Source organism: Ailuropoda melanoleuca, chromosome 16, assembly GCF_002007445.2.
Source record: "Ailuropoda melanoleuca isolate Jingjing chromosome 16, ASM200744v2, whole genome shotgun sequence".
Lineage (NCBI taxonomy): Eukaryota > Metazoa > Chordata > Mammalia > Carnivora > Ursidae > Ailuropoda > Ailuropoda melanoleuca.
Genome location: NC_048233.1, coordinates 16,937,693 through 16,950,388, shown reverse-complemented (window position 1 = coordinate 16,950,388; position 12,696 = coordinate 16,937,693). Strand labels below are relative to the sequence as shown.

The 12,696-nt window shown below is 36.6% G+C and overlaps 1 protein-coding gene across 2 annotated transcripts in view; it reads right to left on the bottom strand.

Annotated features, from left to right (window-relative positions):
* The window catches only part of PIK3C2G (phosphatidylinositol-4-phosphate 3-kinase catalytic subunit type 2 gamma), a 358,071-nt gene that overhangs the window by 128,454 nt on the left and 216,921 nt on the right, over positions 1–12,696 (bottom strand). For both annotated transcript variants that reach the window (XM_034645915.1, XM_011228226.3), the window contains one exon: positions 2,646–2,826. In XM_034645915.1, coding sequence (XP_034501806.1) covers positions 2,646–2,826 — 181 coding nt within the window. The remainder of the gene's footprint in view (positions 1–2,645; positions 2,827–12,696) is intronic.

The following is a 12,696-nucleotide window of genomic DNA, read 5'->3' as shown; positions in this document are numbered from 1 at the left end:
ACCTGATTTAAGTAATTGTTAACACAATCCAATTCTGATAATTTCCTGGAATCTTAGTGTGTAACCCTCAGGATTTATACTTAATAGTGACAGTACATTTTAGAGAAAAATTTCACATATGTTAAGAACAATAATGGCAAAAAACGATAATTGTCAGAAATAGTAATATATTTGAACAAATGGTTTACTAAATGTCAATGAGTATATTCCTGATACTTGCCTCACTCCCTTCCATAGTTCTCTGTACCTGTGGAAGATCTGAAACCACAAACACCTTTAAAATTGTGTATCCCATAACAAAAAGAGGGGAAAAACAATAATTCAAAATATAAAAGCTCCTTTTAGCCCAGTTTCAGAAACAAAGCTTTAAGTCCAATTCTAAAAATGAAGGATCAGATTAATAATATTTAATTCACTCCCAAGAGTTTCTTAGCTCTTACTCCTGGGTCATTGGCAAATAATAGAAACTACTGCTCCCAGAATCCAGAAGAATAAGGTGGAAAAATGAGGCAAATTCCACTATGGCACTCTTTGTCTGTCCTTTGTCCTATCTATACCTGGATTTTCTTAAGGAGTACCATGGAGGGGAATCTCTACTGTCTTTAAATGTCTTCTTTCACACAGTTTAATTAGTACTTTTTATTTATTTTATTTTATTTTTGATGAGATGACATGCTTTAATAGTAAACAGTAGAGAAAAACAATATATAAAGAAATAACTTCGAGGAATCTGAGGAAAAATAATCAAGGAGACAATTTTAATATATTAAAAATCCTAGCCTTTATCAGAATATGCAGACATGTATTTATAAGTAGGTTTGCAGAATTATGAATTATCAATTAAAAAGGTTTTTTTAAGTTTTTATTTAAATCCCAGTGAGTTAACATACAGTGTAATATTAGTTTCAGGTATACAATATAGTGATTCAACACTTCCATACAACACTAATTAGTACTTTTAAAAATGAAATAGAAAAAAATAGCTAACAGTAACTTGAATTGCATGAAATTACAAATGCTTCTTTCATCTTTTTATTTTTATTTTCTTATTTTTATGTGAAGAAGTGTTATCACAAAAACAGTGAGCAAAATATATTTATTTGAAAGCATAATGTAATAGCACTTTGGAACTTAATGCAAATGGTAAAAAAGCATCAGACTTATTTAACTGTAGTATGCATATCAAATATGTGAGGAATTTTAAAATCAAAGAAATAAAGACTAAAATTATACATAAATTTTACAAATTTTAAACCAGTTTATTTTACTTGCTTTCAATTTTTTTCTATCACCAGAAAATAATCTGCGTTAATACGAAGAAATTATAGAAGTTTTTTTTTTATTGCTCATCATGTTATATATCTATAAGGTTTTTCTGTCAATCTAAAGTTTATGTTTCCCATTTAAGAATAAATTCCATGCTTATGCTTTTTATTTCCCATTTACTCCTATATAGGTGAAGGGCCATAGCTTTTGGCATTTCTATCAAATGAGTGACTTCCAGCAAAAAAATACTGGGCTGGGAAAGAATTGTGGGACACTTTGCCTGTCAAAGTTTTTATATTATTTTGCTGAAAACTCTTTTTGATTTTAGACAGGAGGTGAGAGAATCTATGTGCTCCCTTTGAGGACAAAATTAATGTTTTTGTCATCTTTCCATCCTTAACTCTCAGTCTGTAAGTACTTAATTGTTACTGAATGATGTTATTAATACAATGAATGGATGCCCACTCTCTCCCTGCATCTAGAATGTTGAATGTAAGAGAACCTACTTAATTTTCTTTATCAGTGAGGGAAACTAGTGATGCAGATAATTAAAAAGAACAAATATTCTTCAATCAGATCAAGAAAAAGAATAGCCAGGTCCATTATTATAATCAGTGATGAAAAAGGCACAATATTTTGACTATCATTCATGGATCTTAGTATAAAAGTTTTACTATCCAAACCACTACTGATTTAATTAATTTTATTTGTTTTGCCAAAAGAAGTCTTTATTTTGATTAGTGCAGTATTCAAAAAATCTAGACCTTGATTTTGAACCTTGGACAAGTGTGCCCTAAAAAGTCCCCTTTGGACTTCTATTAGCCCGAGTTGTGCTACCATTTTGAGGAAATTACTTCATCTGGTCTTTTTAGACAAACAGACTTTAAGCTGATTTCTTCTTGTCAGGTATTCTCCATATGCTGCATGGCTACTTAGATCAAAAAACTATACTGGGGTACATGGGTGGCTCAGTCAGTTAGGCATCCAAGTCTTGGTTTTGGCTGAAGTTATGATTTCAGGGTCGTGAGACTGAGCCCCACATTGGGCTCCACACTCAGTGTAGTGTCCCTTGGAGATCCTCTCCCTCTCCCTCTCCTTCCCCCTCTGCTCCTCCCACCATTTGCTTTTGCTCACTCTCTCTTTCTCTCTCTCTCTCTCATAAATAAATAAAAGAAAATCATAAAAAATCATGTCCTCGTGGTAGACATTATCATTAACTTTAAGATTGTAAATGGAGAAAAATCTTGATCCAACTAATTGAGTTGGGTGTCTCATAAGTAAGTATAGACAATGAATTTGCTTTCCAAGCTACAAAATTAAAATTTAATTGAACAAAAGATTAAAGAAAACACTACATGAAGATTAATTTCTCAACAAACCTGTCTTTGAGGGTCACTGGCAGACTTGACTTTTTCCCCGATGTCTCCTAGGATTTTAATAAGTCTCTTCTCCTTGGAAAACTCATCACTCAAGGCTTTTCCTGAACAGAATTGGAGAGCTGCCAATAGCTTCTGATACCAGCTTTTAAAATAAGTTTCAGTCTGTGCATCCTTTAGCAGCCTGAAGGAAAGAGGGAAAAAGAATTCTTGTATCCATAGCTGATTTTTTAACCACCTACAGCAGGAACAATCAGTGTGTTTCAGACTAATCTGTATTTGGTGGCTTTGGGCAGTTTAACAGCCTGGAATCGGGGAAAATGTTGTTTATTCGTTGGCAGTCATCAAATTCTATCTGATAGTTAATGAGATTCCTAGAGTGAAGAATCAATAAGAGACCTGCTTTTTCTCATTTCAATTCACAATACACTTTTTTTTCTTTTTTCAGCCTTCTTAATTCTCTAACAAATACTTAATTCTTTAACAAATGTAACAAATATTTTGACTTCTTATTAAAATAAGGACAAAGTTTTAGAAATAGTATTTATAAGTGACCACACTATATTGGAACTCAACCATCAACCTTACCTTTTTCTACTTTTCTTCAAAAGGCAATGTCTGCCTCCGCCCCCAGCCCCCACTGTCACATACCTACAAATGTCTCTTTCTTCCAGTACCTCCCCTTGATTACTTAGAGAAAGACATTGTAAAGGCAAGAGCATGGTTTTTGTTTTCAGGCATTTCTGGATTCAAATCTCAGCCCTACAACTTACAAGTAATTTAAGCTAGTTACTTAACTAGACTGAGATTTAAATTTCTTTATCTATAAAACAAAGTAATAACGCTGACTTTGTAAAGCTGTATAGAACACAGAATGAGCTAATGCATTCAAAAGGGCTTAGCACAATGTACCTACCAGTCAGCCAACATTAGTTCATCTGTATTTCGCGGTTTCCCCCAGCCAACTTCTGTCACTGCCTGGCTGTCTGCTCAAGTCATGAACATGGGAGGCATAGCACTTAAAAAAGTGAGAATACTATGATAGATAATGGAGCAGTAACAAATATTTTATTACTCTGTCTGCCATGTGACAATTTCTATCGCCTTGAAACGAATTCCAATATGCTCAAACTTTACTTTCTATTATGCCCTAAGCCACTGAAATAGAATAAAAAAACCTCATTCCTTTGAATGTTAACCTCTCTTTGATTGATTCTTTTAATCTTAACTGGTCTCTAGTCTTGTCCTTCTCTGAAAAATTAACATTCAAGAAAACAGAAGAAAGTTACTGCGAGAATGGAATACTAAAAAAAAAGATTAAATGCAGAGCAGTTGAAAAGTATATAGATGAATTTCATTCTGCATTCTTTTTTTTTTTTTTTAAAGATTTTATTTATTTATTCGACAGAGATAGAGACAGCCAGTGAAAGAGGGAACACAAGCAGGGAGTGGGAGAGGAAGAAGCAGGCTCATAGCAGAAGAGCCTGATGTGGGGCTCGGATCCCATAACGCCGGGATCACGCCCTGAGCCGAAGGCAGACGCTTAACCGCTGTGCCACCCAGGCGCCCCTCATTCTGCATTCTTAATTTTGCATCTCTGCCTCTGTATTATGTTACAGAGACTATAACACATTATTTTCATTTGTTCTATGTTCTCTGTTTCTACATATTTAGAAAAATTAAGTTAAGAAGTTTAAAAAATTGATTTTTTTTCTTTTCTTTTCTTTTTTTTTTAGGTGAGGGCTTGCTCTCTTGTCATTGTAATGAAGCCAACTTATCTTCTAGAACCTTTTTTGCTTTTAAGTGGAATAACAGTTCTTATTTACCTCTGGAAAGCATTTAAAAAAAACCCTCAAGGGGTTAAAGATGTATTGATGAAACAGTGTAATCCATTGATAGTTGCTTATTTTCAATGTAAGAATAGTAGCGGGCAATGACGTTTTCCTATGCTTACCCTATGGTGAGATTTTGAAATGTCAGATATAATAAATGAAACCTGTCATTATTTGGAAGCTCTAAGAAAATGAGTGTTGTGTGAGTGTGAATTGGAAAGCCACAAATGCAAGCATCTACATGTAAAACTTTAAGACATTTTATGTAAAATTGTATATCTCTCAATTCTCTCCGTATTTTGAAGACTTTGGTAATGTGCCATTTTATAGTGTCCTTGGGTTTCAGTGAGATAGGCACTTGTCAGGTAGGGTATTTCTATATCTCTATCAATGCCTGCCAGCATTTTCATACACTGAATATTGAGTCGCTTGTTTAAAAAATATTTTTAACCAGTTCTTGTACACAAATATAACTGTATAACCTCCTGACTGCTATATACATGATAAAAGGAAAAGTTATTTTGTACAGATGAAGTCAACTCTTTACTAAAATAATTCTTTAAAAAGATACATTTAGAGATGGGGGGTCACGGGAACTGTCAGAATTATCTAATTCGTATTCATAATACTCTCAATTTTTTTGTTAGAAATGTATTTCTACAAGGAGAAAAACTCAATTTTATTCCTTGCTCAAAATAAAACAGAGCAGGGAAGATTTGCAGAGAGAATATGACTGTGTTCTAAAAAAATATAAAAGCAAAGAAAATTCAGTGTATTCCACTGTGATTATTTTCTTTGTAGAATATGCCTCATTTCAACCCTGCATCCCCGCTAAGATCATATGTTCTCCTGGTGAGATCTGGCTCAAGCTCTATGGTTTTTTACCCGACTAATGAAGAGTTTGTCTTTACACACTGCAGAGTTGAAATCATGGAGTGGCAGTGGTAGATAACCATGAGAGGTCAAATAGTCCATCCCTGTGTCCTTAGGCACAGTCAAGAAAAATTAACATGTCCTTTCATTTTATTTTATTTTTTAATTTTTTTTATTTTTTAAAGATTTTTTATTTATTTATTAGACAGAGATAGAGACAGCCAGCGAGAGAGGGAACACAAGCAGGGGGAGCGGGAGAGGAAGAAGCAGGCTCATAGCAGAGGAGCCTGATGTGGGGCTCGATCCCATAACGCCAGGATCACGCCCTGAGCCGAAGGCAGACGCTTAACCGCTGTGCCACCCAGGCGCCCCTTGTCCTTTCATTTTAAACAACTGCAAAGAAAGTTGGACTCTACAGTTTGAGGTACAGAGTTATGCAGTTCTGCATCAATGACTTTTACATAAGGAAACGCTAAACTCCTCATGCCGCAATTTGTATCCATTGCCTCTGTCTGTAAGATTAGCAAACAGCTGGCCACTCTCTCTTGAACATCACAGAAACCTTTTTCAAAAGACATTGTCACCTAAGATAAGCAGCATTGCTTATGTCGAATAATTTTTTTTTTTTTAATTTTCAAAGTTAAGGCCAAGGGACTGAGAAGTATTAAGATTTGGTGGTGAAAGATCAGACTTTTAAGGTGCATGCAATGTGACTGTGTATAAACTCTGAGGTAAATCTTAAAATGCCAGAGACCTGTTTATCCTAATATCTGTGAGATCCAGGGATCTAATTCAATTTGATATGGTTTTGTACACATCTTACAGACTGTAAGTCATGACAACGTTAAAATGAGGATAAATGCATAAAATCTAGCTGATTAAATGTTTTGACAGTGTTAAGGATGAGAGGCAGAAGCAAGAATAAGGAGGAAACCCAGGTAACAGCACAGTTGTTAGAGGATGTTATGAAGGTATTTGACTGTATTAAGGGGATCATGGTGGACTCAGAGATACCTAAGATAGAAACTCCAGCTAGCATGATAGGGAGATTTTCCTTGGATATTGAGATTGTCTCTGTTTCTTCATGCACATGGCTGCTTCTGATCCCACAGAGAGTGACTTATTAGAGCCACAGGAGGAGTACATTGTTCTCACTTCTCAGGCTACCAGCAGGACAGAAGAGAGTCATCACACCATCCCCGCCCTCCTTGCCTCCTGGCTCTCTTCAGTGAAGGTCTAATTGTAGATCTCAATAGCACAGTATCCCACATCTTACCGGCTACCTTAAATTTTGACCCACTTGAGTTATTTCCTGTGAGTGAAAAGGGGAAACAACATCATCAGAACTGAGCTACACAATGAAGATGAGTGATTTCAGGTCATTCCAGGACCTCCCCTTCCCATTTTTCTTGTGTTTGTTGATAAAAGGCAAGGTGTGTGGCTCAGTAGACCCGTTTTTAGGGAGTACAGAAGGATTCTAGAATGTCACTTCTTCAAGTGAATTTAAAACCCTGGGACATAGAAAGGCTGATATTAATACTTGATACAGAATTACTAATTTTAAGATTTTAACAGTGTGATTAAGAAGTAAAAAAGCATGTGGGGTGCCTGGGTGCCTCGGTTGGTTAAGCATCTCATTCTCGATCTTAGCCCAGGTCTCGATGTCATGGTTGTGGGCTACATGCTGGGCATGGAGTTCACTTAAAAAAAAAAATTAAAAAAAATAAAAAAGTAAAAAGCATGTATCTCTCTAGCTTTTACAACTTTATTTTACTTCTCAGTGTTTAAGACATTTATTTAACATTTTCCAAACTGAAGAACTTGATACTTTTTTTTTTTTTTTTTTGGAGAGACACAAAGAGAGAGAGCACTGGCAGGAGTGGGGGCCAGGGACGGGCAGAGAGGGAGAGGGAGAGAAAGAATCTTAAGCAGGCTTAATGCTCTGCTCAGAGTCTGCACGGGGCTCGATCTCATGACCTTGAGATCATGACCTGAGCCAAAATCAAGAGTCAGATGTTTAACCAACTGAGCCACCCAGACATCCCAGGAACTTGATACATTTTATAGTCCTTGCAAAGATAATCATTTCCTAGGACAATTTTATTCTTAGAATAATAATTTGCTTTTTTTGAAATATAACACTAAACTTCTGTTGAATTTTGCATGTAAAGAGCATTATATTGGCCAGGTTTGCAGAAATGTAATTTCCAATCAATGGTTATTTTGCAATATCTGTCACTATATTATTTTGTAACAATTCTTAAATATAAAACTATTAAAAGGAAATAAATTCAGAAAGTAATGACAGCCATACTGTAGACATTGTATACATTTTTAGAACACTTAAATATGTGAGAGGGGACCATAAAGTATTAGCTGACTTAACTGTATCCCTATAATATAATTTATATACTTAATATTTATTACCACTTCAAAAGTATTCTCTTTGAAATGTTATATGTTCATACTGATGCCATTCCCATTGTGCTGACACTATGTGGTAGATCTGGTTATTGTTTCCAACTCTATGCGTTCTCCTCCAAGGGAGAGCATACATATACACTCCTTGTTTTGTAACTTCCAGTCCCTTCCCATAGGCAGAGTCTACTTTTCTACCCAGGGTCAGGGTTGGTCATGTGACTCACTTTGGCCAATAGGATGTGACTGATGAAATGTACGCTCATGTCCATGCAGATGCTTTAAATGTGCTATTATGGATTGGTGTGGCAGCTTGTACTTCTGCTTTGTGCCATGGAGACAGTATGTCCCAGCTGGGGGGCTGTTCCTCCAGTAACGGAGTAACAAGACAATGTAAATCAGAGCTAAGCATTGCTGTGTGGAGTCCAGTGGAGCCAAGCAGAACTTATAGCAAGTCCGCAGCCTACGTACTCAGTCAGTGAGAAATGAATCTGTGTTGTTCCAAGCCATGGAAACTTTGGGGCTATTTGTTGCTATAGTAAAAACTAATGAATATGCCTATTTTCATATTCTTTCTTTCCCCATTTTCTTTTTGTTTTTATTTATTTGTTTGTATTGCCTTTAGAATATGCAGCATATTTTTTAAACATCTACAGTCCTGAGGATATTTTGGGGTATATCTAATTACTGAAAATAAACAAAAGTCATCTGGAGCCAAGTCTGGTGAATTAGATTAGTAATCGATTTGAGTATACTATTTCAGATTTAAAAAAAAAACTATAAAAGTAATAAAAATGGTTTTCTTTTATGGATCATAAAAAGCCCCAAAAGGATTTAAAAAATGATTTGATCTGGCTCATTTGGGCATGTATATTCCATTAAACTGCTGACATTTTGTTTTTTTACTACTACTAACATACTTTTTGACCCATTTGAAAGTGTGAATATGCCTATGTACCATCTGTTACTTTGTCTAGCCAAGTGTTTTGAGTATCTAGTAGGAGATTCTTTCTGAGTAAAAATGTTGTGCTAATGAGTGCAATAGGGCAATGGCAAGATGTTTTTTAGGACTTATCTAACACAGAACAAGACAAAGGGCCTGATGGCTTAGGGCAGTGAGGGAGGCAGTACATGTAGCTGCTCTGGGAAACTAAGAGCTTTGCCTTAATGTTAACAGCTGAAGACTAAATGGCTGAAGAGGCAGGGGACCAATGGCTTTGGAAAAGGAAGTACCCATATGAGCATGTTTGAGAGTCATGAGTCATTAGCCTAGTGAGGAATAGACTAGCTCCTCTATGCCCCGCTCTCTCTGCAAAGTCCAAAGAGGACAGCCCAAAGAGAGCCATTTATTCAGCTGTGTGCCAGAATTGGAGACTGTTGCCTCATTCCCAGGTTAGATTTCTGTTCTGAAAGAGGGTTTGTTGATTTCCCCTGGGCTTATGTGAACAGGAAGAAAATGCTAGGGCAGGGTGGAGAGACAAGATAGGAAAGAGCAGCCCACACTCCCGCACCTCAACTGTTTGGCAAAGCAAGGATGTACAAGTTTTTCAAGGTTCAAATAAATACATGGAAAGTAATAATATGTGATCCACTCCTTGTGTAGAAAGGGGTTGATCCAAGGCCAGATATTCCTATGGGAATCTCCTGCAAGACTGCCCAAAGAACTCAGCCACATGAGGTAGCCAGTTTTCACAGTAAAACCACACAGAGCCCTCATGGAAAATCAGAGACCTCAGACAGAGGATTGCAATTGTTTGTCCAAGTGTGAAGGTCACGTTTCTTTCTTTTCTTCTAGTCCCAAGTCAAGAGAAGTAAGAACCAGAAAAGAGACAGAATAGGAGTGAAATATCGGATCATATTCTCTACCCACTGCAAGCTCCCAAATCAAAACTTGGCCGGTGCTGGAGAATAAGGAGGAGGTGTTTGTCAAATTGGAGAAGAAAATGAAGTTTTAAAATGGACAAAACTAGTAGGAGTTTTTGATCTAAAAGTGAGAAGGAAACTGTGGAATCTACTCGGTTTTAATTAGGGAATGTGAAAGAGCAAAGGTAGTATTTTAAAAATAATAAAAACTTTTATTGGAGACTACCAAGCTCAGCCAGTTTAAAGAAAATAGGTAAGACCATTAAAAATCTAAGTCAGTATAAGAAGAAATACAGCTTCAGGAAATGCACTGACTGCACCGCATGAGAAAAACAAAAAAAGGCCTCAAAATGCAGAATAAGAACTGAGGGGATTTTATCTCAAAACTCTTAAGAGGGTTGGCTGAGAATTTCCTTTGTGTTTCTTTATTCCCTTGCCACTTCTATAAAAACAGTGCCCATTTTGATTTTATTCATGGGCAACTATTGCTATACATAGAATTGTTTTCAAGAAGTCGAACTTGTTTCTTCAGCGATTGGTTATTAACACTGCATATATGTGGATATATAGGTATGCAGTTACTATTATAATTGTAATTTATTATTATAGTTAAATAAAGTCTTTCACAGATATGACCAGTCACAAGTTTAATCATAAACTTAAACAGGATTTTTTTCTGAAGGAAAATGTGCCATAGATGGTACCCAGTTTGTGTAAACAATTGTCATCATGATTACAGCACTGATGCCCTCTTAACCTCAGCTGGGAAATAAGGAGGGAAACACAAAAACACCTCAAAACTACGTTGAGCAGATAAGTTCCTCTGAAGAGATTCCTGGATCTATAATAAGATCTCATTCATATGTTTACATGTTAAATGTACTGAATAATGTGATTTAAAAGCAGCAACTCTGTCCTTCTCTGATTCCAACATACACTTACTGGTTTTAAGATATTTTATTCAAATCAGTCTTCTAAATTAAGCACCAAACTGTGAATAACTCTTGGTTCTGATTCTAAAACAAAACAAAACAGGTGGAATTTTAGCCCTAGACACACTTTGGAAGAGACAGGTATCTATTGAGAACCTCCTGAATTGCATCTCTCTTTTTTCACTATCTGGTTTCTGCTTTCCCTGATCCCTAAGAATTTGTGTTCTCCTGTTGCTCTTCTTTGCTGAAAACTCCACCTAGCTCTGGTCTCTCCTCTTGTCCTGTTGTCCTGAGCTCCCAGTTAGCCCTTGTCCTTCTTACTCTAGTCAAACACATTATTTCTCACTGTACATTATACTCATATACTCAGAGAATTACTTGAGCATGGGGCTGAATGACATTTCCAGATAATATCTCCCACACCTCACATTTACTGGGTGAGAAAGCTGAAAGATTAAGGGACTTGCCTAAGGTCTTAGGACTAAAACCCAGAGTCCCTAAACCACTGCCCCAGGGTCTTTCCATAGTACCATATTCTGTGTCTGTTATGGATTGAATGTTTGTGTCCCCTTACCCCCAAATTTATATATTGAAGCCCTAACACCCAATATGATGATATTTGGAGGTGGGACCTTTGGGAGGTGATTAGGTTTAGATGAAGTCCTGAGAGTGGGGCCCACTTATGAGATTAATGCCCTTAAGAGAAGAAAAAGAGCCTGGAGCTCTCTGCTTTTTCTGCCACGTGAGGACACAGTGAGAAGATGTCCAGCATCTGTCTACAAGCTGGGAAGAGGGTACTCCTGGGAAAATGGAATCAGCTAGCTTCTTGATCTTAGATTTCCCAGCCTCTAGAACCATAAGAAATAAATTCCTGTTGTTTAAGGCACATAGTCTATGTTACTTTTTTTATTGCAACTTGAGCTGACTAACATAGTGTCCTAACAACCATTAAACCATGATTTGGAAGACAATTTTCTGCTTTCATTACCTCTGGCAAGGAACTTAATACTTTGGCCCTTAATTTTTTAGTTTGTAAAAGTTGGAATTGATGAGGTTCAGCAAATGACCTTCCAACTATAGGGCTCTATAATTTTAATCCTTGATGAATTTATCAAGCATTTACTCCATGCCAGGCATTTCCCAAGCATTCTACATAGCTGTGTTAGGTAATCCTCGTATTTGCTCCAGGTAATGACTCCATCTTATAGACAAAGATATTATAGTTTATAGAGGTCAAGTAATTTGCACAGTCATTCAATCAGGGGACCAGGGATTCAAATTCAAGTTTATCTGAGTCCAAAGTCTTGGTTCTTTACCATCATGCTGTACCACCTCCTGATACCCTGACACGGGTACCAGCTAATGACTTAGCCTGAAACTAATACACGATCTAGAAATCCTTTCTTGCTACTTTTCTACTGTGCTTGTCTTTAATCTTTCTCTGGCTTCCTGTTTTCTAACCCTCGGAAGTCTCATGCTCTCCAGATTGCCTTCTTTTTTCCAAAGTGCCTCACTTCATTTCATTCTGCCATCTATAAACTCTACCCAATCATCAAAATATCTAATAATATTTTCCTATTTTTAACTTTTTTTGAACTTTTATTTCTTTATTTTATTTTTTATTTTATTTTTTTTAAAGATTTTATTTATTTATTTGACAGAGAGAGAGATAGCGAAAGAGGGAACACAAGCAGGGGGAGTGGGAGAGGAAGAAGCAGGCTCCCAGCGGAGGAGCCCGATGTGGGGCTCGATCCCAGAACACCAGGATCACGCCTTGAGCCGAAGGCAGACGCTTAATGACTGAGCCACCTAGACGCCCCTTTTTTGAACTTTAAAAAGAAAAGCTTGTTAACCTAAGTATACTTTCGTGTGAAATACTTAAAAGCAGAAATATTTTTCTTTCCCTTGCCTAGCCTACAAAAAGAATAGAATATGGGGGCTCGACTTTACTTGTGGAAATGCCAAATCATACACCTGAGCCACCTCTTCTCCATCCTTCCTCACTTTAGAAAGTGAGACCAATACCCTAATTTCTATGGATCTGGCCTCCTGTGATTTACTTAGACTAGTGATAGTGCTGGGTGGGGCTAGGAGAGTAGAGAGAAAAGTTGCTAAATTGAAAGTAACACCCTGACT